Raw genomic sequence first — 16,531 nt, 5'->3', positions numbered from 1 at the left:
TAATCCTGCCTCCAGTCCCCCTAACATATGGTATTCTTGTCCATCATCCTCCACAAGAATGCTGGTAACATACTTTGCTGCTCTAATAGATTATCAGCAAGCTAGCTTAGCTGGGACCTCTGGAGATTCTAGTTTAAAGGTCTATCTGGGTAAACTCACCTTCGGTCTGTTCAGCTGTCAGGACCGTGATGGTAATGTTGGTGGAGTCCTGTTGGTCAGCACTGTCTGTGACAGTGAGCTGGAAGACGTACACACCTTCTTGCAGGTTGGAGAGCTCTACTTCATCATTATCTTTCTTTGAGAAAGAAAAACAACGTCATACAAGGAGCTAGCACATCAAACCAAGGGCGGGGGGAGGGGAGGAGTGGGGGAGGGAGGGGGAAGGGAAGGGAGAGAGGGAGACAGACAGCAAGTGAGTGTGTCCGCCTGTCCATCTAACGGAAGGTAAGAAGACACCGACTCCCCTTCTGCAGCATCATCAGAAGAGCCACTTAGTTACACCTGAAATAGGCTTCCACATACTGTCATCTTGTAAAACACTTTGGGATTCTTTACCTCTATGGGCTAGATTCTGGCTGCTGAGGTGCTAGGGGAGGGAGATAACACCAGAACCTCAGCACCCTAACAGGCCCCATCTAGATACTGGTGTCCTTGGGGCACTATCCTTGAGATTTGCCAGTACTGTACTCCTAGTAGTGTTACAGGCCCTGAAGATCTTCTAGCCAAACAGGAGTCAGGAGGCATGGGTTCTGTTGCCAGCTCTGCCATGGATTTGTTGTGCAGTTTTGAGAAAGTCAACCCCGTGCCTCTGTTTCCCCATCTGTAGCATAGTGATAAAGCCTTATGTAAAGAATGCCTCAGTGACAGACATTCAAGTGAGCAGTTGTTGCCTTGCATTTACTGGTCTCTGGGCACACCAGCCAGCACATCTGAAAGCTGGCATCAATCGGTCCTGATCCTTGGCTTAAATTAGCTCATGTAGCCTTTCAGGATTCGAACAGGGAGAAATACGTATCCAAAACAGTGATGAAATCAGAGAACAGCCCACTGAGAAGAGGAGCAGTGCTTTAGGGAAGTGCCTCAGGGATACGAGCGAGCCCATTTGCAGGGGAGAAGGCTAGCAATCAGGGTATAGGAGAACCGAACTATGGGTCAGTTACCTAGCTCAACACCACACACTAAGCAGCAGGGGTAGTTATAGCATTTTAGATATGATCCTCTCTCTCTCTCTTCCAGCCAAATAGAACAGACATCACACAAACACACAGCTGGATTGTTCACTGCCTGCGCTGAGAGTCTCCTGATAGAGAGGAGAAAATTTAGCTCACGAACTGATAACAGCACCAAGTGAAGACAGAGGGGAAACAAAATATAGAGGATGCACAGGAAAGAGGAAGAGATAAAATAGCATATGGATAGGAAACTGCCATTCTGATGCAGCTTCTTTCCTCCACTCCTCTGTCCCTAACTCAGTCCAAAGAGAGGCAAGATAAAGAGCAGACATTTAGCTGCAATATCAGAGGAAAGGGAAAAGTAAGTGACTCATAAGATTCTGATACTTGCTGTCTACACCAAAAAGGTTGCATGACCTTCAGGGCAAGCAAAGCTGCATTGATTCTGTTCCCTACCTTCAGCACCACAGAGGTGTCACCAAGCAGAAGTTTCCAATCATAACGGACAATCCCATGGTCATCTGTGCTCTCTGCACCTCTCAGTAACACTGGCTCCTGAGGCTGCACTTTCATGTCCATCCCAACCCGGGCTATGGGAGGCTTATCATCTGGAGAAAAAAAGGCAAAAAAAGGGCTTAGGTAAGAAGCAGAGGAACTGGGGTCTTGTCTCAATCTGGAAGAGGATGGGAGTGTCTCAGACTGAATAAATACAGGTTCCAGTCACTAAAACAGAAGATTTTTTTATCGTAATATGTTTGTAAGCAAGTCACTCTAAGACAGCGAAATAGTGCACACGAGGAACGCCGGGTCAGTTTCAAGGGTCTGGAGCAGAATTATTTCTTTTACCTCAACTATCTCCTCCATTATTAAATGTGACGAGTCAGTAATCCATACTGCAGTGTCCGAGCCAATTGTAACTACTTAGAGAGAGTCTACCTGTAGGAAGAAGCAACAACGGAACTATACCTACAGCTGGGGAACATCCCCCTCCCACACACACACACACACACGTGTGCACACAATTTAATGTTGGTGTCAGACAAGGAATCAGTTCAAATCTTATACCAATTAATGCCCTTCAATAACTGTTTTGAAAAAGGTGATATAATTCACGTATTCCATGCTTCCATTCAAAACTCATATTGTCTCCAATATAACCTCCCTCCTTGAAAAAAAAAAAAAAAAAAATCTTGCATAGAGTACAAATGCCATCCCAAGGACCTCTTCACGTCACTAACACAATCCGGATAAAAAAGGCGACTCTGGGAAGTGTAAGAGACAAAAGTAAATCCTAACCCTTAGAACAGGCCCTGTAAAAACAGAATGCAGGCCATAAAACTTAACCCAATAATTTATATTCAAAATCAAACAATCTATGAAATCATCCAGTCTTGATTTATAATCCAGCTAGAAAAGCCTTATACAGCCGGTCCCTGAGTTGTGGACGGTCGACTTACAACCATTCGCAGTTACGACCAAAGCTGTCGTAAATGGCGGACCCCGAGTTACGCATGCAATCCGCACTTACGAACAGCACGGTCATGTGTAACTCAATGGGGTCCGACTTACGAACGAACTGACTTACGACCAATTGCTTGGTCCGTAACCAGTTCATAAGTCGGGAACAGGCTGTACTGTGTTGTAAATGGTTACTACAGAGGGAGGATCAGGCCACCAAATCACTTAGTAATCTATTCCAATGGTTAATCACTTTCACTATTAAAAATTTACACCTATTTTCAGTTTTTTCTAGATTGGAGTTTCAGCTATTAGATCTTGCCATGTCTTTTGCGGACTAGATTCAATTAAATATTCCTTTGGCATTAAAGGCATCTTCCTCCTGAGTAAATGTTTCTCATGACCAAGTCATTTCTTGGCCGTCTTTTCAATAAGTCAAATAGAATCAAGCTCCTTACGTCTCCCATTGTGAGATGCATTTTCCAGACCACAATTCGTTTCAGCTCTTCTTTGAGCCATCTCCTTTTTTCCCCTCCCAACATCTTTTAAGAGTGTTGACAGAAAAACAGGACAAAAATATTCTAGTAGTCTCTGTGAACCTCTACACTGCCACTATCACCTCACCACTAAGCAATCCCCTGTTTAAAAAGCAAAGCATCACATTAACCTGTTAGCCACAGAATTACAATGGATACTCAAGTTCTTTCCACCACCACATCCAGTACTTATGGCTCACATTCTTTTTTCTTAGACATAACTCCTTGCATTTGGTGGTATTAAAATATTTGATGGGAAATTGAGCACAAAGCCATGCACAGCAGTCTGGATAAGTGACACTGACATCCCTTTAGTCAAATGCACCACTCCAATTTTATTCCACCTAATATTTGATAAAAATAATTTGTAAAAGTGTGAGGTTGGAAGGAACCTCAGAAGGTCAGCTAGTGCCATTCCCCTATTCTGAGGCAGGATCTAAAGTAGCTGGATCACCCTATCAGACAAGGGTTTTGAATCTCCATCATTGGAGGTTTTAAAAACAATTTATGCATATTCCTTGGTAGGCTATTCCTTTACTTAACTATCCTCAGATAAACTACATCTAGATTACAAACCTCTTTTGAAAGAGGCTTTTTCGAAAGATACTTTTGAAAAAGCCTCTTTCGAAAGACAGCATCTGGACTACAGCCAGTACTTTAGAAAAAGCGAGCCACTTTTTCGAAAGAGAGCACCCAGGCAGGTAGTCTGGATGCTCTCTTTAGAAAAAGCACAGTTCGCATTCAATAACACCTTTTTTCAAAAGAGCACTTTCGAAAAAAGGCGTTATTCTCGTAAAAGGAGGTTTTCCATGGTCGAAAAAATTGCCGCATTCTTTTAATTTACATTAGAAAATGCAGCAACAATCTAGACGCAGAGGAAGTTTTTTCGAAAAAACCCTGTAGTCTAGACCCACCCATAGTGACAGTTTTCTCACCTAATATCCAACCTAAATCTCCCCTGCTGCAGAGTAAGCCCATTATTTTTTCCTCCAACCTTCAATGGACATGGAGAACAACTGATCTCCATCCTATTGGCTGTAACATATTTGAAGACTTATTGAGGTCTTCCCTCCCACCTTAATCTTCTTTTCTCAAGACTAAATATTCCCAGTTTTTAACCTCTGGACTTAAGTCAGGTTTTCTAAACTTTTCACCGTTCTGGTCACTCTCCTCTGGACTTAAGTTTGGTACCCAAAATTGGACCCAGTATTCCAGCAGATGCCTCACTCATGCCTAGTACAGAGAAACTACAGGCGACCCCCAGCTTACAACCTTTCAACTTACGACCCCCCTACTCCAGCCCAGCGTGGTCTCCGAAGCCCACCTGCACAGCGAACCACAGGGTCAGCCAGTTGCTTGCAGCCCCGGCTGGCTCTGGGCACAGCTCGCACCGCTGGCTCCAGGACACACGGAGCCGCCTCCACCCAGCACAGCCCCCCATCCGGCTCTGGGCCCAGTGGGCTGGGGACTACAACTCCCAGGAGGCAAAGCGGGCCAGGAATGCAACCCCCATTTATAACATTGCGTCTATGGAAAATAAGGGTTCGACTTATGATGGCCTGTCTTACGATGGTTCTCCAGGAACCAGTTAGGTCATAAGTGCCGGGGTCGTCGCCTGTACCTCAATTATTCCCCATTTTGCAGCTATGCATTTGATTTTTCCTTCCTAACTAGAGTACGTTGTCGTCACTAAATTTAATCCTGATTGCTGACCAAATCTCCAATTTATCAATTTAGATCCTTTTGAATTCTAATAGGATCTAATAGTTTCCTTCAATGTGCTTGCGAACCCTCCAGCTAAGCGTCATCTACAAATTTTATGAGCATATTCTACACTTCATTATCCAAGTCACTAATGAAAATATTGAGTAGCACCAGACCAAGGATCAAGGGTGAACCGTAGGGATGTAAGAGTGAAACCACTAACTGATAATGCATCAGCTTATCTGTAACAGTTAGTTACATACTGGCTCCCGGGGAACCAGCTGCTGCCCCAGGAGCCAATTTATACTATAAGCTGGCTGCTGGCGAACTTGCTGCAGTATGGGCTCTGCAGAATAAGCTTTATGCTGCAGAGCCTGCAGTGTGGGTAACTGCTAGGATTTTTAGGAGTTACATATTTAACCGTGTTTTTGCATCCCTAGTGAGGATGCAAAATGTTCCTTTCAGGTAGAATGAAAAAACCAACTAGTTTCCTGTCTGGCTATTTGTGAGGCCATGCCTCAGCATGTAGGCCCATTTGCATACAGAGCCTTAGGCAAAAGGACAGGAAATCTACAGACTACACAAACTAAAGACTGGGGGCAGCACTAGCCTTAGTGCTGCCAGGAGCACTGCGTTGTGCTCCAGCAATGATTTAGGGCCAAGGGCTCCAGTCACTGCCGCTGCAGCGACTGCTCTTCCTGCTCTCCAATAGGGATGCAGGACAATGTAGCACTTTAAAGACTAACAAGATGGTTTATTAGATGATGAGCTTTCGGGGGCCAGACCCACTTCCTCAGATCAAATTTTTTTATCTTTGATCTGAGGAAGTGGGTCTGGCCCACGAAAGCTCATCATCTAATAAACCATCTTGTTAGTCTTTAAAGTGCTACATTGTCCTGCATTTTGCTTCAGCTACCCCAGACTAACACGGCTACATTTCTATCACTATTCCAATAGGGATGTAATAGTATAGTTGATTACCAGATTAACCAATAAGCAAAAGCTTATAAGTTAATGCTATAGATTACACGCATTTCCCTCTCCCTGCCAGCAAATTCTTAGCAGGCTGGCCAGCAGCCTGGCTCAGTTTTGGCTTGCGACGGGTCCGGGACCTACCCCTGCTGCAGCTCTGCATTTAAAGTGTATTAAGAGCCAGGTGGGCAGGCACCTCAGCTCAGTTCTGGCTCTGGGAGCTCAGACCCCCGTAGACAGGGACTGCTGCAAACTGTTCCAGTTAACTTTCTCAGCTAGTGTGATATTTCAGCTTTTCTTTAAATGTATTAATGGGGAAAGAGTCATTTCTATTTTGTTTCTCAGTTTTTGTATTTTCTTGTAACAGAGTTCTCTTTAAGTGACTTATCTGAGTGGTTAATTAGTTAGCTGTCTGGCTAGTAGTGATCACAGCAGAGGAAGAGTCTGCCTGGATTCCAGCTGAGGCTTCCTACAAGCAACAGGAGGGAAGATGGTTCAGATTCAGCATATTGTGCAGATCTGGTGAGCAAAGACACTCAGGTGAACTAAACCTAAGCTTTTGGGTTTCCTCAGTTTCTTCTTATTGAATTTTGTGTGGACTGAACTGTTCAAATTTTACTTTTGGTTTTCTCTTTATTTATGTGTATTGTAACTGTGAAGATAATGTCTGTGGGCTATAAAATATCTATGTTAGGTTATAAAAAAAATAACTTTTTAAAATAAAGTTATTTAATTAAATCAATTTCTTTAGTTCCTTTTGGAACTTGAATGTGGGGAGGCTGACCCTGTGCAATCCTTGCTGAAAATCCTTACAGACTGAACTCTGGGTCTCCAGCTACTTTTCTATGGGAGGTTTTTTTAAGGCACTGGAGAAGGGCAATGAAGTCTGGCCCACCCAAGGTTACACAAGCATTTTGGGTGAGCAATACTTGGTTTGTTTTTTAAAAGAACACTTGATTTCACTGTAAATGTATCCAAGTGCTGTGTATTTAGCAGAGCAGTTCTCTGAGGTGGAATGGGAAGAAGGGGTGCATTGTGTCTTTGGAAGCAGTGAATTTGTGAATGGAGGGAGTGTCCAGGGGACCACAAACGGAATGTGAGCACTGATCTGTAAAACAGCAGCAGAGCCTGCAGGGTTTCAAGGGGAGTGCTTATACTGCCTGTGGAGTTGCGACACTGACAAGGCTACCTCACTCTAAGGGCAGGTGGCATCAAGATGTTTCACAACTCTGGGTAACCCCGGGAAGAGTCTCACCCACCTTGCAGCAGTTTCATTGAGACCACATTTTCCTAGTTTGCTTATGAGAATACCAAGGAAGGCTGTATCAAAGCCTTGTGTAAAATTATCTATCTATCTATGGCTTCTCCTCTATCCACTCAGCCAGTCCCCCTGCCCAAGCTGGAAATCTGTTCTTGACAATTCCCTGTTGGTTATTATTTAGCACCTATTATCCTCTAGGTGCTCCCAAGGCGATTGTACTAAGGATGTAAGCAAGTAGTTGACTTCCTGATAAGCCTAAGTTGTATCTATCAGAGGCAGCTGTATCTATCAGAAACAGGAGCCGGTACTTTGTGGGGAGCCCACTTAAAAGCCAGTTTCCCCCAGCATCATCTCCGCATTGCCACCTGCCTTCTCCCCCCCTCCCCCCGAGCTGCTGCCTCGGCTCCTACTACATTTAAACTGCAGAGCTGCAGCAGGGATAGCTCCTGGACTGGCGCAAGCACCTCCTCTTATTGACTAATCATGTAGTTGATACAAATTGTATTGACTACACAATTAGCCAATTACCTGCCTCTTAACATCCTTAGATTATACTTTATAAATTTGTATTGGGCTGAGAACCGATACTTGTGGAACCTCACTAGAAACAGCCCCACTAATTGAAGATTCCCCAGTAACAAGTCATACGTAAAAGATATTGGACTCTCAGCTAGACTGAAAAAAAATGTAGCCAAGATGACTAACTAGTGGTATAAGGCAAAAAGATATTTGAGCTATTAGCCAGGATGGGCAGCCTCTGCCAGAAACTGGGAATGGGCCAGAAGGGATGGATCACTTGATTACCTGTTTGTTCTGTTCATTCCCTCCAGGCACCAGGCACTGGCCAGTTGGAAGGCAGGATACTGGGCTCAACGGACCTTTGGTTTGACCCAGTATGGCCATTCTTATGTTCCTATTATGAGAGTGTACCCAGAGTCTTCCATGCTGGCAGGAAACACAGTCACCTTCAGAACTTCACTGGGCTGCATACCGTAAGATCCACGTCTTTCCAACTGATTTTAGTTTATTCTAGGAACTATTCTTCCCCCAGAGACATGAAGGCTGCCATGGGATAGATAGATAGAGGTGCTTAGAGGTCTAGAAGCCACTTCAATGGCATAGGTCCCATGAACAATTCAAATAGGCAAGTCTTTGCGCACAGCCTGTAAAGCTACTGAACAAGAGGCAGGTCACTGCCAGCAGCCCTCCCATGTGCACTGTAAATGCACTGGGCATGCTTATTTTGGAGATGATTTCTCACCACCTCCCCCGTCAACATAAAGGTCTGGTTGATACCCCCACATACCGATCAGTAGCTATTAGGATGAGACTATTCCTACAGACTCACATCCATGGCAACACGCTATGAACTTGCAAAGACATGGTATTGTAAGCCAACATGATCTCAGAGTTAATGAGAGTCTTAAATAGCCTCCAGAAAAGCATCTGCTGGTAGTTATAAGCCAGCTAAGATGAGGGCACTTAGTGTATTGCCCAGCCACCCACAGTATAAGAACAGCACTTGGTCAGAGCTAAGGTTGCCGATTTTCTAAATGCTCAAAACCAAACATCCCTGTTCCCCCTCCAAAGCCTCACATCATCCCTTCTCCCTCCATTGCTCACTCTCTCCAGTCCTCATTCTTTTTCACAGGGCTGGGGCAGTGGTTCATGAGGACTCCATCTGAGGGTGCAGGCTCTGCGAGAGACCAGAAGTGAAGGGTTCAGGATACAGAAGAGGGTTCTGGGCTGGGGCAGGGGCTCCTGGGTGGGGCCAGGGATGAGGGACTTGGAGTGTATAGGGAGTAGGGTTGCCAGATGGTTTAACCAAAAATACCGACCCCCCCCCCCCAAAAAAAAACCAGGAAAAAATTATGTTGAGAAAAAAAAAGGGGGGAGACCAAAGTTGTTGAGCAAATAATAAAAATTAAAAAGGGACCCCGATTGTTTAATACCTAACAAAAAAAATTAAAGTTTTAAAAAAATCACCATGGCCTCTTTAAGAAAAGCCTTTGAGGCTTTTTGCTGGTGGCCATCTTGTTTTCCTGCTGCGAGCCAGAAGACAGCTCCCCTGTGGAACCAGGTAAGGGGGAGGGGGGGCTGGGCCTGGTTGCTGAGTTGGGGGGAGGGGGGGGCGCGGAAATCAGAAAATACCAGGCATTTTAGGTATCCAGTATTTTCTGAATTTTTTTTTTTTACTGGACAGGACGTGAAAATACCAGACTGTCCAGGTCAATACCAGACACCTGGCAACCCTAATAGGGAGGCTCATGACTGGGGTGCAGGGCGTGAGCTCCAGGAGGGGACTCTGGGCTAGGGTAGGGAGTTGGGGTGCAGGAAGGGGTGTGCACTCCTGGTGATGCTTACCATGGCTCCCAAGAACTAGCTGCCAATCCCTGCGGCCTGGGAGGCTCCATGCACTGCCCTCACACCCTCAGGGGCTACCCCTGCAGTTCTTACTGGTTGCAGTTCGGAGCTATGGAGCCAGTATTTGAGGGTGGAGCAGAACGTGGACCTTGCAGCCAGTATAGGAAGCTACAGAGCCAGGGCAGGTAGACAGCTAGCCTTAGCCCTAGGTCCCTGCTGTGTTGCTGACCAGCAGTGCTCACCAGAGCCATCAGGATCCCTTTCCAACTGGGCATTCCAGTCAAAAATTGGACTCCTAGCAATCCTAACTGGTACTGAACTTTTCTCCTTGAGAGATGAGATACGTTGGCATGCCAATGGAACTGCAAGGGTTTCTGCCATTCTGGGACAGACAGAAGGTTCCTGCTGCCATTTGATGAGAGGTCAAGGTTTGTTTTGTTTGAGGGGTGGGGAAGAGAAGGAAGTCATTATCTACATGTCCAGTCGGTCTTTGCATTTGCCAGGGAAATCTACTGAAGGCCATTCACATACCAAATATTCCATTAGTTTAGCACTTCTATCCAACTCCCCCCAGGATTCTGGGAAAAGCAGCAGCATTTTCTCCTCTTCGGGTCACCCTAACTAATAGGGATGTTAGATAGCAGGTAACTGAATAGTTGTGTAACCGCAACAAAGTTTAGCAGTTACAGTAACTCCTCACTTAAAACGTGCCCACTTAACACATTTTCGTGATAGCACGATTTTTTTTTTTCCTTTTTAAGGGAACATTTTTCAAACAACATGACCCCATCCCTGCAATAACATGATTTTCCCTAGGGCCGGCCGGTGGCCAGCAGCTGCATGACGCTTCCCCTGTCTCCCTGCAAAGCGGCGTAGGTTTGCCACTCTCCACACAGTTCCCCGGTGACCCCCTCTGGCTGGATGCAAGGCATCCGGCAAGAGGGGGTCACCGGGGAACTGCACAGTGAGCAGCAAACCTCCACTGCTTTGTAAGGAGGCAGAGGAAACCCCACGCAGCTGCCGGTGACTGGCCAGCTGGAGAAAACCAGCCGCCAGCTGCAAGCCCCCTCCCCTCTCCTTCCCTTCCCTTCTCCAGAGCCAAACACCTCCCCTCCCTGCTATAACCCATTCCCCTTTCTCCCCCAACCTCATGTCCCGGTCCCAGCTGCTAACACATGCAGGTTGGAGCTGCGACCGCATGTGCGCTTGAAACGCAACCCCCACCTTTTCCATTATTTTCAATGGGAAAATTGACCCCGCATAACACGTTTTCACTTAGCATGATCATTTTCTGAAATGTATCTACCGTGTTAAATGAGGAATTACTGTACATGACTTATTTGATAGTCCCGGGCAGCAGGACCAGCAGCCAGTGTGCTCCCAGCCCCACTCCCAGGGAGCCCCCTACCACCTCACACTGCAGCCTCTCTATCAGTTTAAAAGTCAGCTTCCCGCACAGACTGGCTCCTGCCTGCTGCCTCTGATATGGAGGCAGCAGTATGGGGTGGCAGCAGCCCTTGTCCACAGGGAGCTTGGACCCCCCCCAGACAGAGGCTGCTTCATGGGATGCCAGAGCACTCTCTGTCCAGGGGGAACTTGGACCCCTCTCCCCCCATGGACAGGGGCTGCTGCCGTGGAGCAGCCTCTGTCCATGGCAAGCCCAGCCTCCCCTGCCCTGCACCTACCGGGGGGGAGGGGGGAGGGCGAGGGGAGAGCAGGTAGCTGGAGGGAGCCAGCTGTAGGGGAGCCTGGAGGTGGCTGTAGGAGGCAGCAAAGGGCCGGCACACACAGCCAGCCAGCTTAAAAGCCAGCTCCCTTATGAGTATGGGCTCCTGCCTGCCCCCCTCACCATCCGTGCTGCTGCCTCTCTATGGGTATGTGTACACTTACACCCTCTTTCGAGAGAGGGATGCAAATTTAGACATTCGAAATTGCAAATGAAGCCAGGATTTAAATATCCCATGTGTCATTTGCATAATTGCATCCGGATGCTATTTTGAAATAACAGGCGCAGTTTAGACACAGTTATTTCGAGAGAAAACCCTTCTTTTGAAATAACCTTTACTCCTCATAAAATGAGATTTAACAGTTATTTCGAAAGAAGGGTTTTCTCTTGAAATAACCGTGTCTAAACAGCGTCTGTTATTTTGAAATAGCCTATTTCAAAATAGCGCCAAAATGCAAATAGGCAAATGAAGTGCAGGATATTTAAATCCTGGCTTCATTTGCAATTTCGAATGTGTAAATTTGCACCCCTCTCTCCCAAGAGTGCAAGTGTACACATACCCTATCAGAGGCAGTAGTGAGGGAAGGTGGGAGGAGGCCACTGGCTCCGGCCTCCCCTTCTATCTCCCTCTGCCCCCCTTGTAACGGAGGCAGCAAGGAAGTGTGTGTAGTCTACAGAATTAATCAGCCGTATTGGTTAATCTTACAGTCGTCTAGTCTAAACATTGACGCCCCTACTGACTAACAGGTCAGATCAATTCTAGATTCCATCTCTATTATTCAGCAAGTCCTCCTACCATCAACATGTCACCTCCAAAAATAAATTAAAAAAGAAAAATGCCAATCATATGCATACAATCTAAGTCTCCAAGAAGGAGTTTTACCAGACATTCAGGTTCTGCTTTTCAGAGTGTTCCTCCATGGACTTAAATGGAATTTATGACTACCCTACACCTTTGAAAAGAATATATATATTTTTTTATTTGTTTAGAAAGAGCCTTAATGTCAACCCAAGTGATTCAAGCAGGAACTGGCTCTAACTGGCACTCCCACAGGCTATAGTATTCTTTACCTGCAGCTGGGTGAAATTCTTTCTTACCTCTAGAATTTGTGTTTGCTTTTAAGTCATTTTCCAGCTAATCTTTACAACTAAACACTCCCTGAACTGGAATAAATGTCAGCAACAGGAAGTGACTTTTAGAAGATTGGTTCACCTAGGTGAACCAATCAGCAAATAGAACTCCACAAAATTAAGATAATTGGATACTTTCACCTTCAGCAAGAAAACTACTGGGATGTTTAGTATTCTTCTGACTATAGAAAGTTTCTGTACATAAACAAGGAGATTAAAGCTGCTGTCAATTCTCATGAGTCTTATGATAGCTGATGTTTTTCCAAAAGGTCCAGCCTCCAAGGATCATGCACTTATGCAAGAATCTCAGCTTAAAAAGTTTTTAACCTAAAATTATATTTCAGAGAAAAGCTTGAAAAAAGAAAATCATAGAAAGTTTTTTTAAAAAGCAAAAACATTTAAAAAAAAAGTTACTCAAAACATTTTTTTTAAAATCTCATTCATTTTAAGCACGTTTCATGATTTCTGAAATTGCGAGACTGGCATTGCCTACACTTAATTTATAGCACTGTCTGAAACTGTGGCCAAGTCAGAAGCACTGGGAGAGAGCGCTATGTAAACCACCTCTGTGAGGGGAGTAATTGCACTGTACAGCACTGTAGCCTCATTTGTACTGGTGCTTTACAGGGCTGTAACTTGCTGTGCTCAGGGAAGGGGAGGGCTTACACCCCTGAGCCAGAAAGTCACAGCACTGTAAAGTGCCAGTGTAGACTTGGCCTGAGCTTACAGAACAGTACTTAAAGATACCTGAAAAGGATTTGAAATCTGCACTCATCAGAATTAGGAAGTTTTCCCACTAGGAATCTTCAGAGTCAAAAGCCATCCTAACAAATATGCTAAAAAACTGAGAGACTACCAGGATTGTTTATACACATAACCAGGCAGGGACTAACATTGAAGATGTGGACCACTACTAAACAAAAAAACAAACATTCTCCATGCAAAGTACACAACTCTTTGATTGCTTCCCCAAGGACACTACTCAGAAGCAAGTAATCCCCTGAGCATATTTATTCAGCCTCCCCCATTAAACACATAATTCTCTCTTTATAGAATTCATGATGTTGGCTTGTTACTATCTGGCAAACACAATGTTTCCATTCAATGTGAAGTTGGATTTCTCTAAGAAAAAAAATGCTTCTAAGGGTACGTCTACACTACAGCGCTAGTTCGAACTAACTTAGTTCGAATTAGTTAATTCGAACTAAGCTAATTCGAACTAACGCGTCTAGAACTAAAAACTAGTTCGAATTAGCGTTTTGCTAATTCGAACTAGCAAGTCCAAATTGAGTGGACTCTGAACAGGGCTTAAGGATGGCCGGCAGCAGTGCCGGCAGGGCATAAAAGGAGGACTTAGAGCATGGAGATGCTGTCTCAGGCTAGCCGAGGGCTGCGCTTAAAGGGTCCCGACCCCCACCCCAGACACACAGTTCTAAGGGGTGCCCCGCTTGCAAAGAAGTTCTGGCTTGGAGTGCCCGGAGTACCCACACTGGGCACATCACACCACTCGGACATCAGCCCAGCTACACTTGCCGCAGGCTGCCATCTGGGGAGAGGGGGCAATTGGGGGGCTGCAGGAGAGCTTCCACCCCCAGAAGCCCGCAGAGCCAGCCCAGTCATCCCCATCGGGGGCTCGTACCCCATTCCTCCCTCACCTCCTTCCACTTACCCTTCCCTAGCCCCCCTTCTTATTGATGTACAAAATAAAGATAACGTTTCTTCCAACATTGACTCTGTCTTTATTGAAAAAAACTGGGGGAGACTGGGAAAAGGAGGTGGGAGAGGGGAAGAGAAAGGCTGGGAGAAGGGAGGGCAACTAACATGATCAGGGGTTGGGAACAGGTCCCAGATGAAGAAAGGCTACAGAGACTGGGACTGTTCAGCTTAGAAAAGAGGAGACGGAGGGGGGACAGGATAGAGGTCTCTAAAAGCAGGGGTTGGGTGGAGAGGGTGCATTCAGAAAAGTTCTTCCTGAGTTCCCATAAAGAAGGACTAGAGGACACCAAAGGAAAGGAATGGGTAGCAGGCTTCAAACTAGTAAGAGAAAGTTGTTGTTCTTGACAAAGCAAATAGTTAACCTGCGGAACTCCTTGCTGCAGGAGGCTGTGAAGGCTACAACTAGAACACAGTTTAAAGGGAAGTGAGATCAAGTCATGGAGGTTGGGTCCATGGAGTGGTATTAGCCAGGGGGTAGGAGTGGTGTCCCTGCCCAAAGTTTGTGGAAGGCTGGAGAGGGATGGCACGAGACAAATGGCTTGGTCACTGTCTTCGGTCCATCCCCTCCAGGGTCCCTAGGGTTGGCCGCTGTCGGCAGACAGGCTACTGGACTAGATGGACCTTTGGTCTGACCCAGGACGGCTATTGTAAGCTCAGGGCTCAGGGTCGGGGGTCTCAGTGGACCCCCTTGATTTTCATGCACACCTGCTCCTGGGTGGCCAGGCTGGCAGCTCTCCTGCCCTAGCCGGCCACTTTCCTGTGCCTAGTGCGGAGATCGTGGATGAGGTCCACGATGTCCGCACTAGCCCAGGAAGGTGCCCGCCTCTTGCGGTCCAGGGCAAGCTCCCGGGAGCCGCCAGCCTGGTCCCGGCAAGAGGGGGTGGGCTGGGGGGCATCAGGTGGGTGGCTCTGTGCCGTACCAGGTGCAGGGTCTGCTAGCTGGGTGCTGGCAGGCTTGCACCTGGCACGGGCACCGTAGCCAGCCCGTGCCCCTTTAAGGGGTCCGGGGCCGGGAGGGGGGCATAGAGTTTCCCTGGTGTTGGCCAGAGTGGCCACCAGGGAAACCTGGGGAGGGCTAGCCTCCCACTAGTTCGAACTAAAGGGCTACACAGCCCTTAGTTCGAACTAGCTAGTTCGAACTAGGCGTTAGTCCTCGTAAAATGAGGTTTACCTAGTTCGAACTAAGCGCTCCGTTAGTTCAAATTAAGTTCGAACTAACGGAGCGCTAGTGTAGCGCCTAGGAAAGTTAGTTCGAACTAACGTCCGTTAGTTCGAACTAACTTTGTAGTGTAGACATACCCTCAAGGAGGTGGGGAAAATATAAACCAAAATGGGCTGGAGAGAGGAAAGATGCAATATTTTCTTGTTTGGAAGCAATTTCTTAGAAATACCTCCTATAGATGGTATCAGAAATGAAAGTTATTATAAAAAGCATATAAATTAATAGATAACCCGATCCCTACTAAAGGAGCATTAGCCAGGTTGGTTTAAAAGTGCTGAAGAAAGATTCTCATTCAGCAATAACTTTCTAAAGGATTTTAAAGGGTGCTCTCTGCAATTCAAGCCAACTTTTTATAATCCCAGGGACAACCCAAGAGGGTTTCAAGCACTTCCTCCTTCCGCAGGCCAACTAAAGTGGTTTCTCAAGGGTCACTGCTTTAGAATAAAGCAGCTAGCCACACTGTTCAGGGTTTGTGATAAGGCAAATATTATTTCCTTTAAGCACAGAAGGGATTCCAAGGGAAAAATCTGTTGATTTTTTTTATTATTATTGATTTTTTTTTTTTTTTTTGGTTTCATAGTTTGGAATCAATTTACTACTGTGGTTGGAGTCTTAAAAGCACACAGCACCAAGCTTTACCTTTAACCAGATACATGCTCCCAGCATTGTTGGTCAATAGTGACTACATGAGCATGTGTGAAGGCAAAAAGTGATTGCAGGAGAACTGCTTATGTTGAGAATATAGCAATTCTACAGCAAGTAGAGATCATTTTAATAGGCAGCAGGTTTAAAACAAAAGGAAGTTTTTCTTCACTCAGTACACAGTTAATTTCTGGAACTCCTTGCCAGAGAATGCAATGAAGGCTAGAACTTTAACAGGGTTCAAAAAAAGAGCTAAATTGATTCATGGTGGTTAGGTCCATCAATGTCTATTAGCCAGGATGGGTAGGAATGGTGTCCCTAGCCTCTGTTTGTCTGGAAATGGGTGACAGGGGAGGGATCACGTGAGGATTACCTGTTGTGTTACCTCCCTCTGGGGCATCTGGTATTGGTGACTGTCGACAGACAGAATACTGGGCTAGATGGACCATTGGTCTGACCCGGTATGGCCATTCTTATCTGTATACTGCATGTTTAATTAGAGAGCAGCTCCACCACCTGATGCAGGGTCACTTTCTGCTGAAAAAAATGCCTTATGCAATAATCTTAATGAACAGTCTGACTTTGTAGAAGCCAGCATTATGTATCTCAGATTCGGGTCATCACTAG

General features: G+C 45.9%; 1 protein-coding gene across 1 annotated transcript in view; it reads right to left on the bottom strand.

The window, feature by feature from the left end:
- The window catches only part of SPINT1 (serine peptidase inhibitor, Kunitz type 1), a 33,999-nt gene that overhangs the window by 9,035 nt on the left and 8,433 nt on the right, over positions 1–16,531 (bottom strand). Inside the window, exons 3-4 of the mRNA XM_075927118.1 lie at positions 1,629–1,780; positions 160–295 (exon numbers count right to left, since the gene is read on the bottom strand). Of these exons, the coding sequence (XP_075783233.1) occupies positions 160–295; positions 1,629–1,780 (288 nt within the window). The remainder of the gene's footprint in view (positions 1–159; positions 296–1,628; positions 1,781–16,531) is intronic.

The sequence above is a fragment of the Pelodiscus sinensis genome, chromosome 4 (genome assembly GCF_049634645.1).
Source record: "Pelodiscus sinensis isolate JC-2024 chromosome 4, ASM4963464v1, whole genome shotgun sequence".
Taxonomy (NCBI): Eukaryota; Metazoa; Chordata; order Testudines; family Trionychidae; genus Pelodiscus; species Pelodiscus sinensis.
The sequence above is the reverse complement of the archived record's forward strand: the minus strand, read 5'-3'. Positions and strand labels throughout refer to the sequence as shown.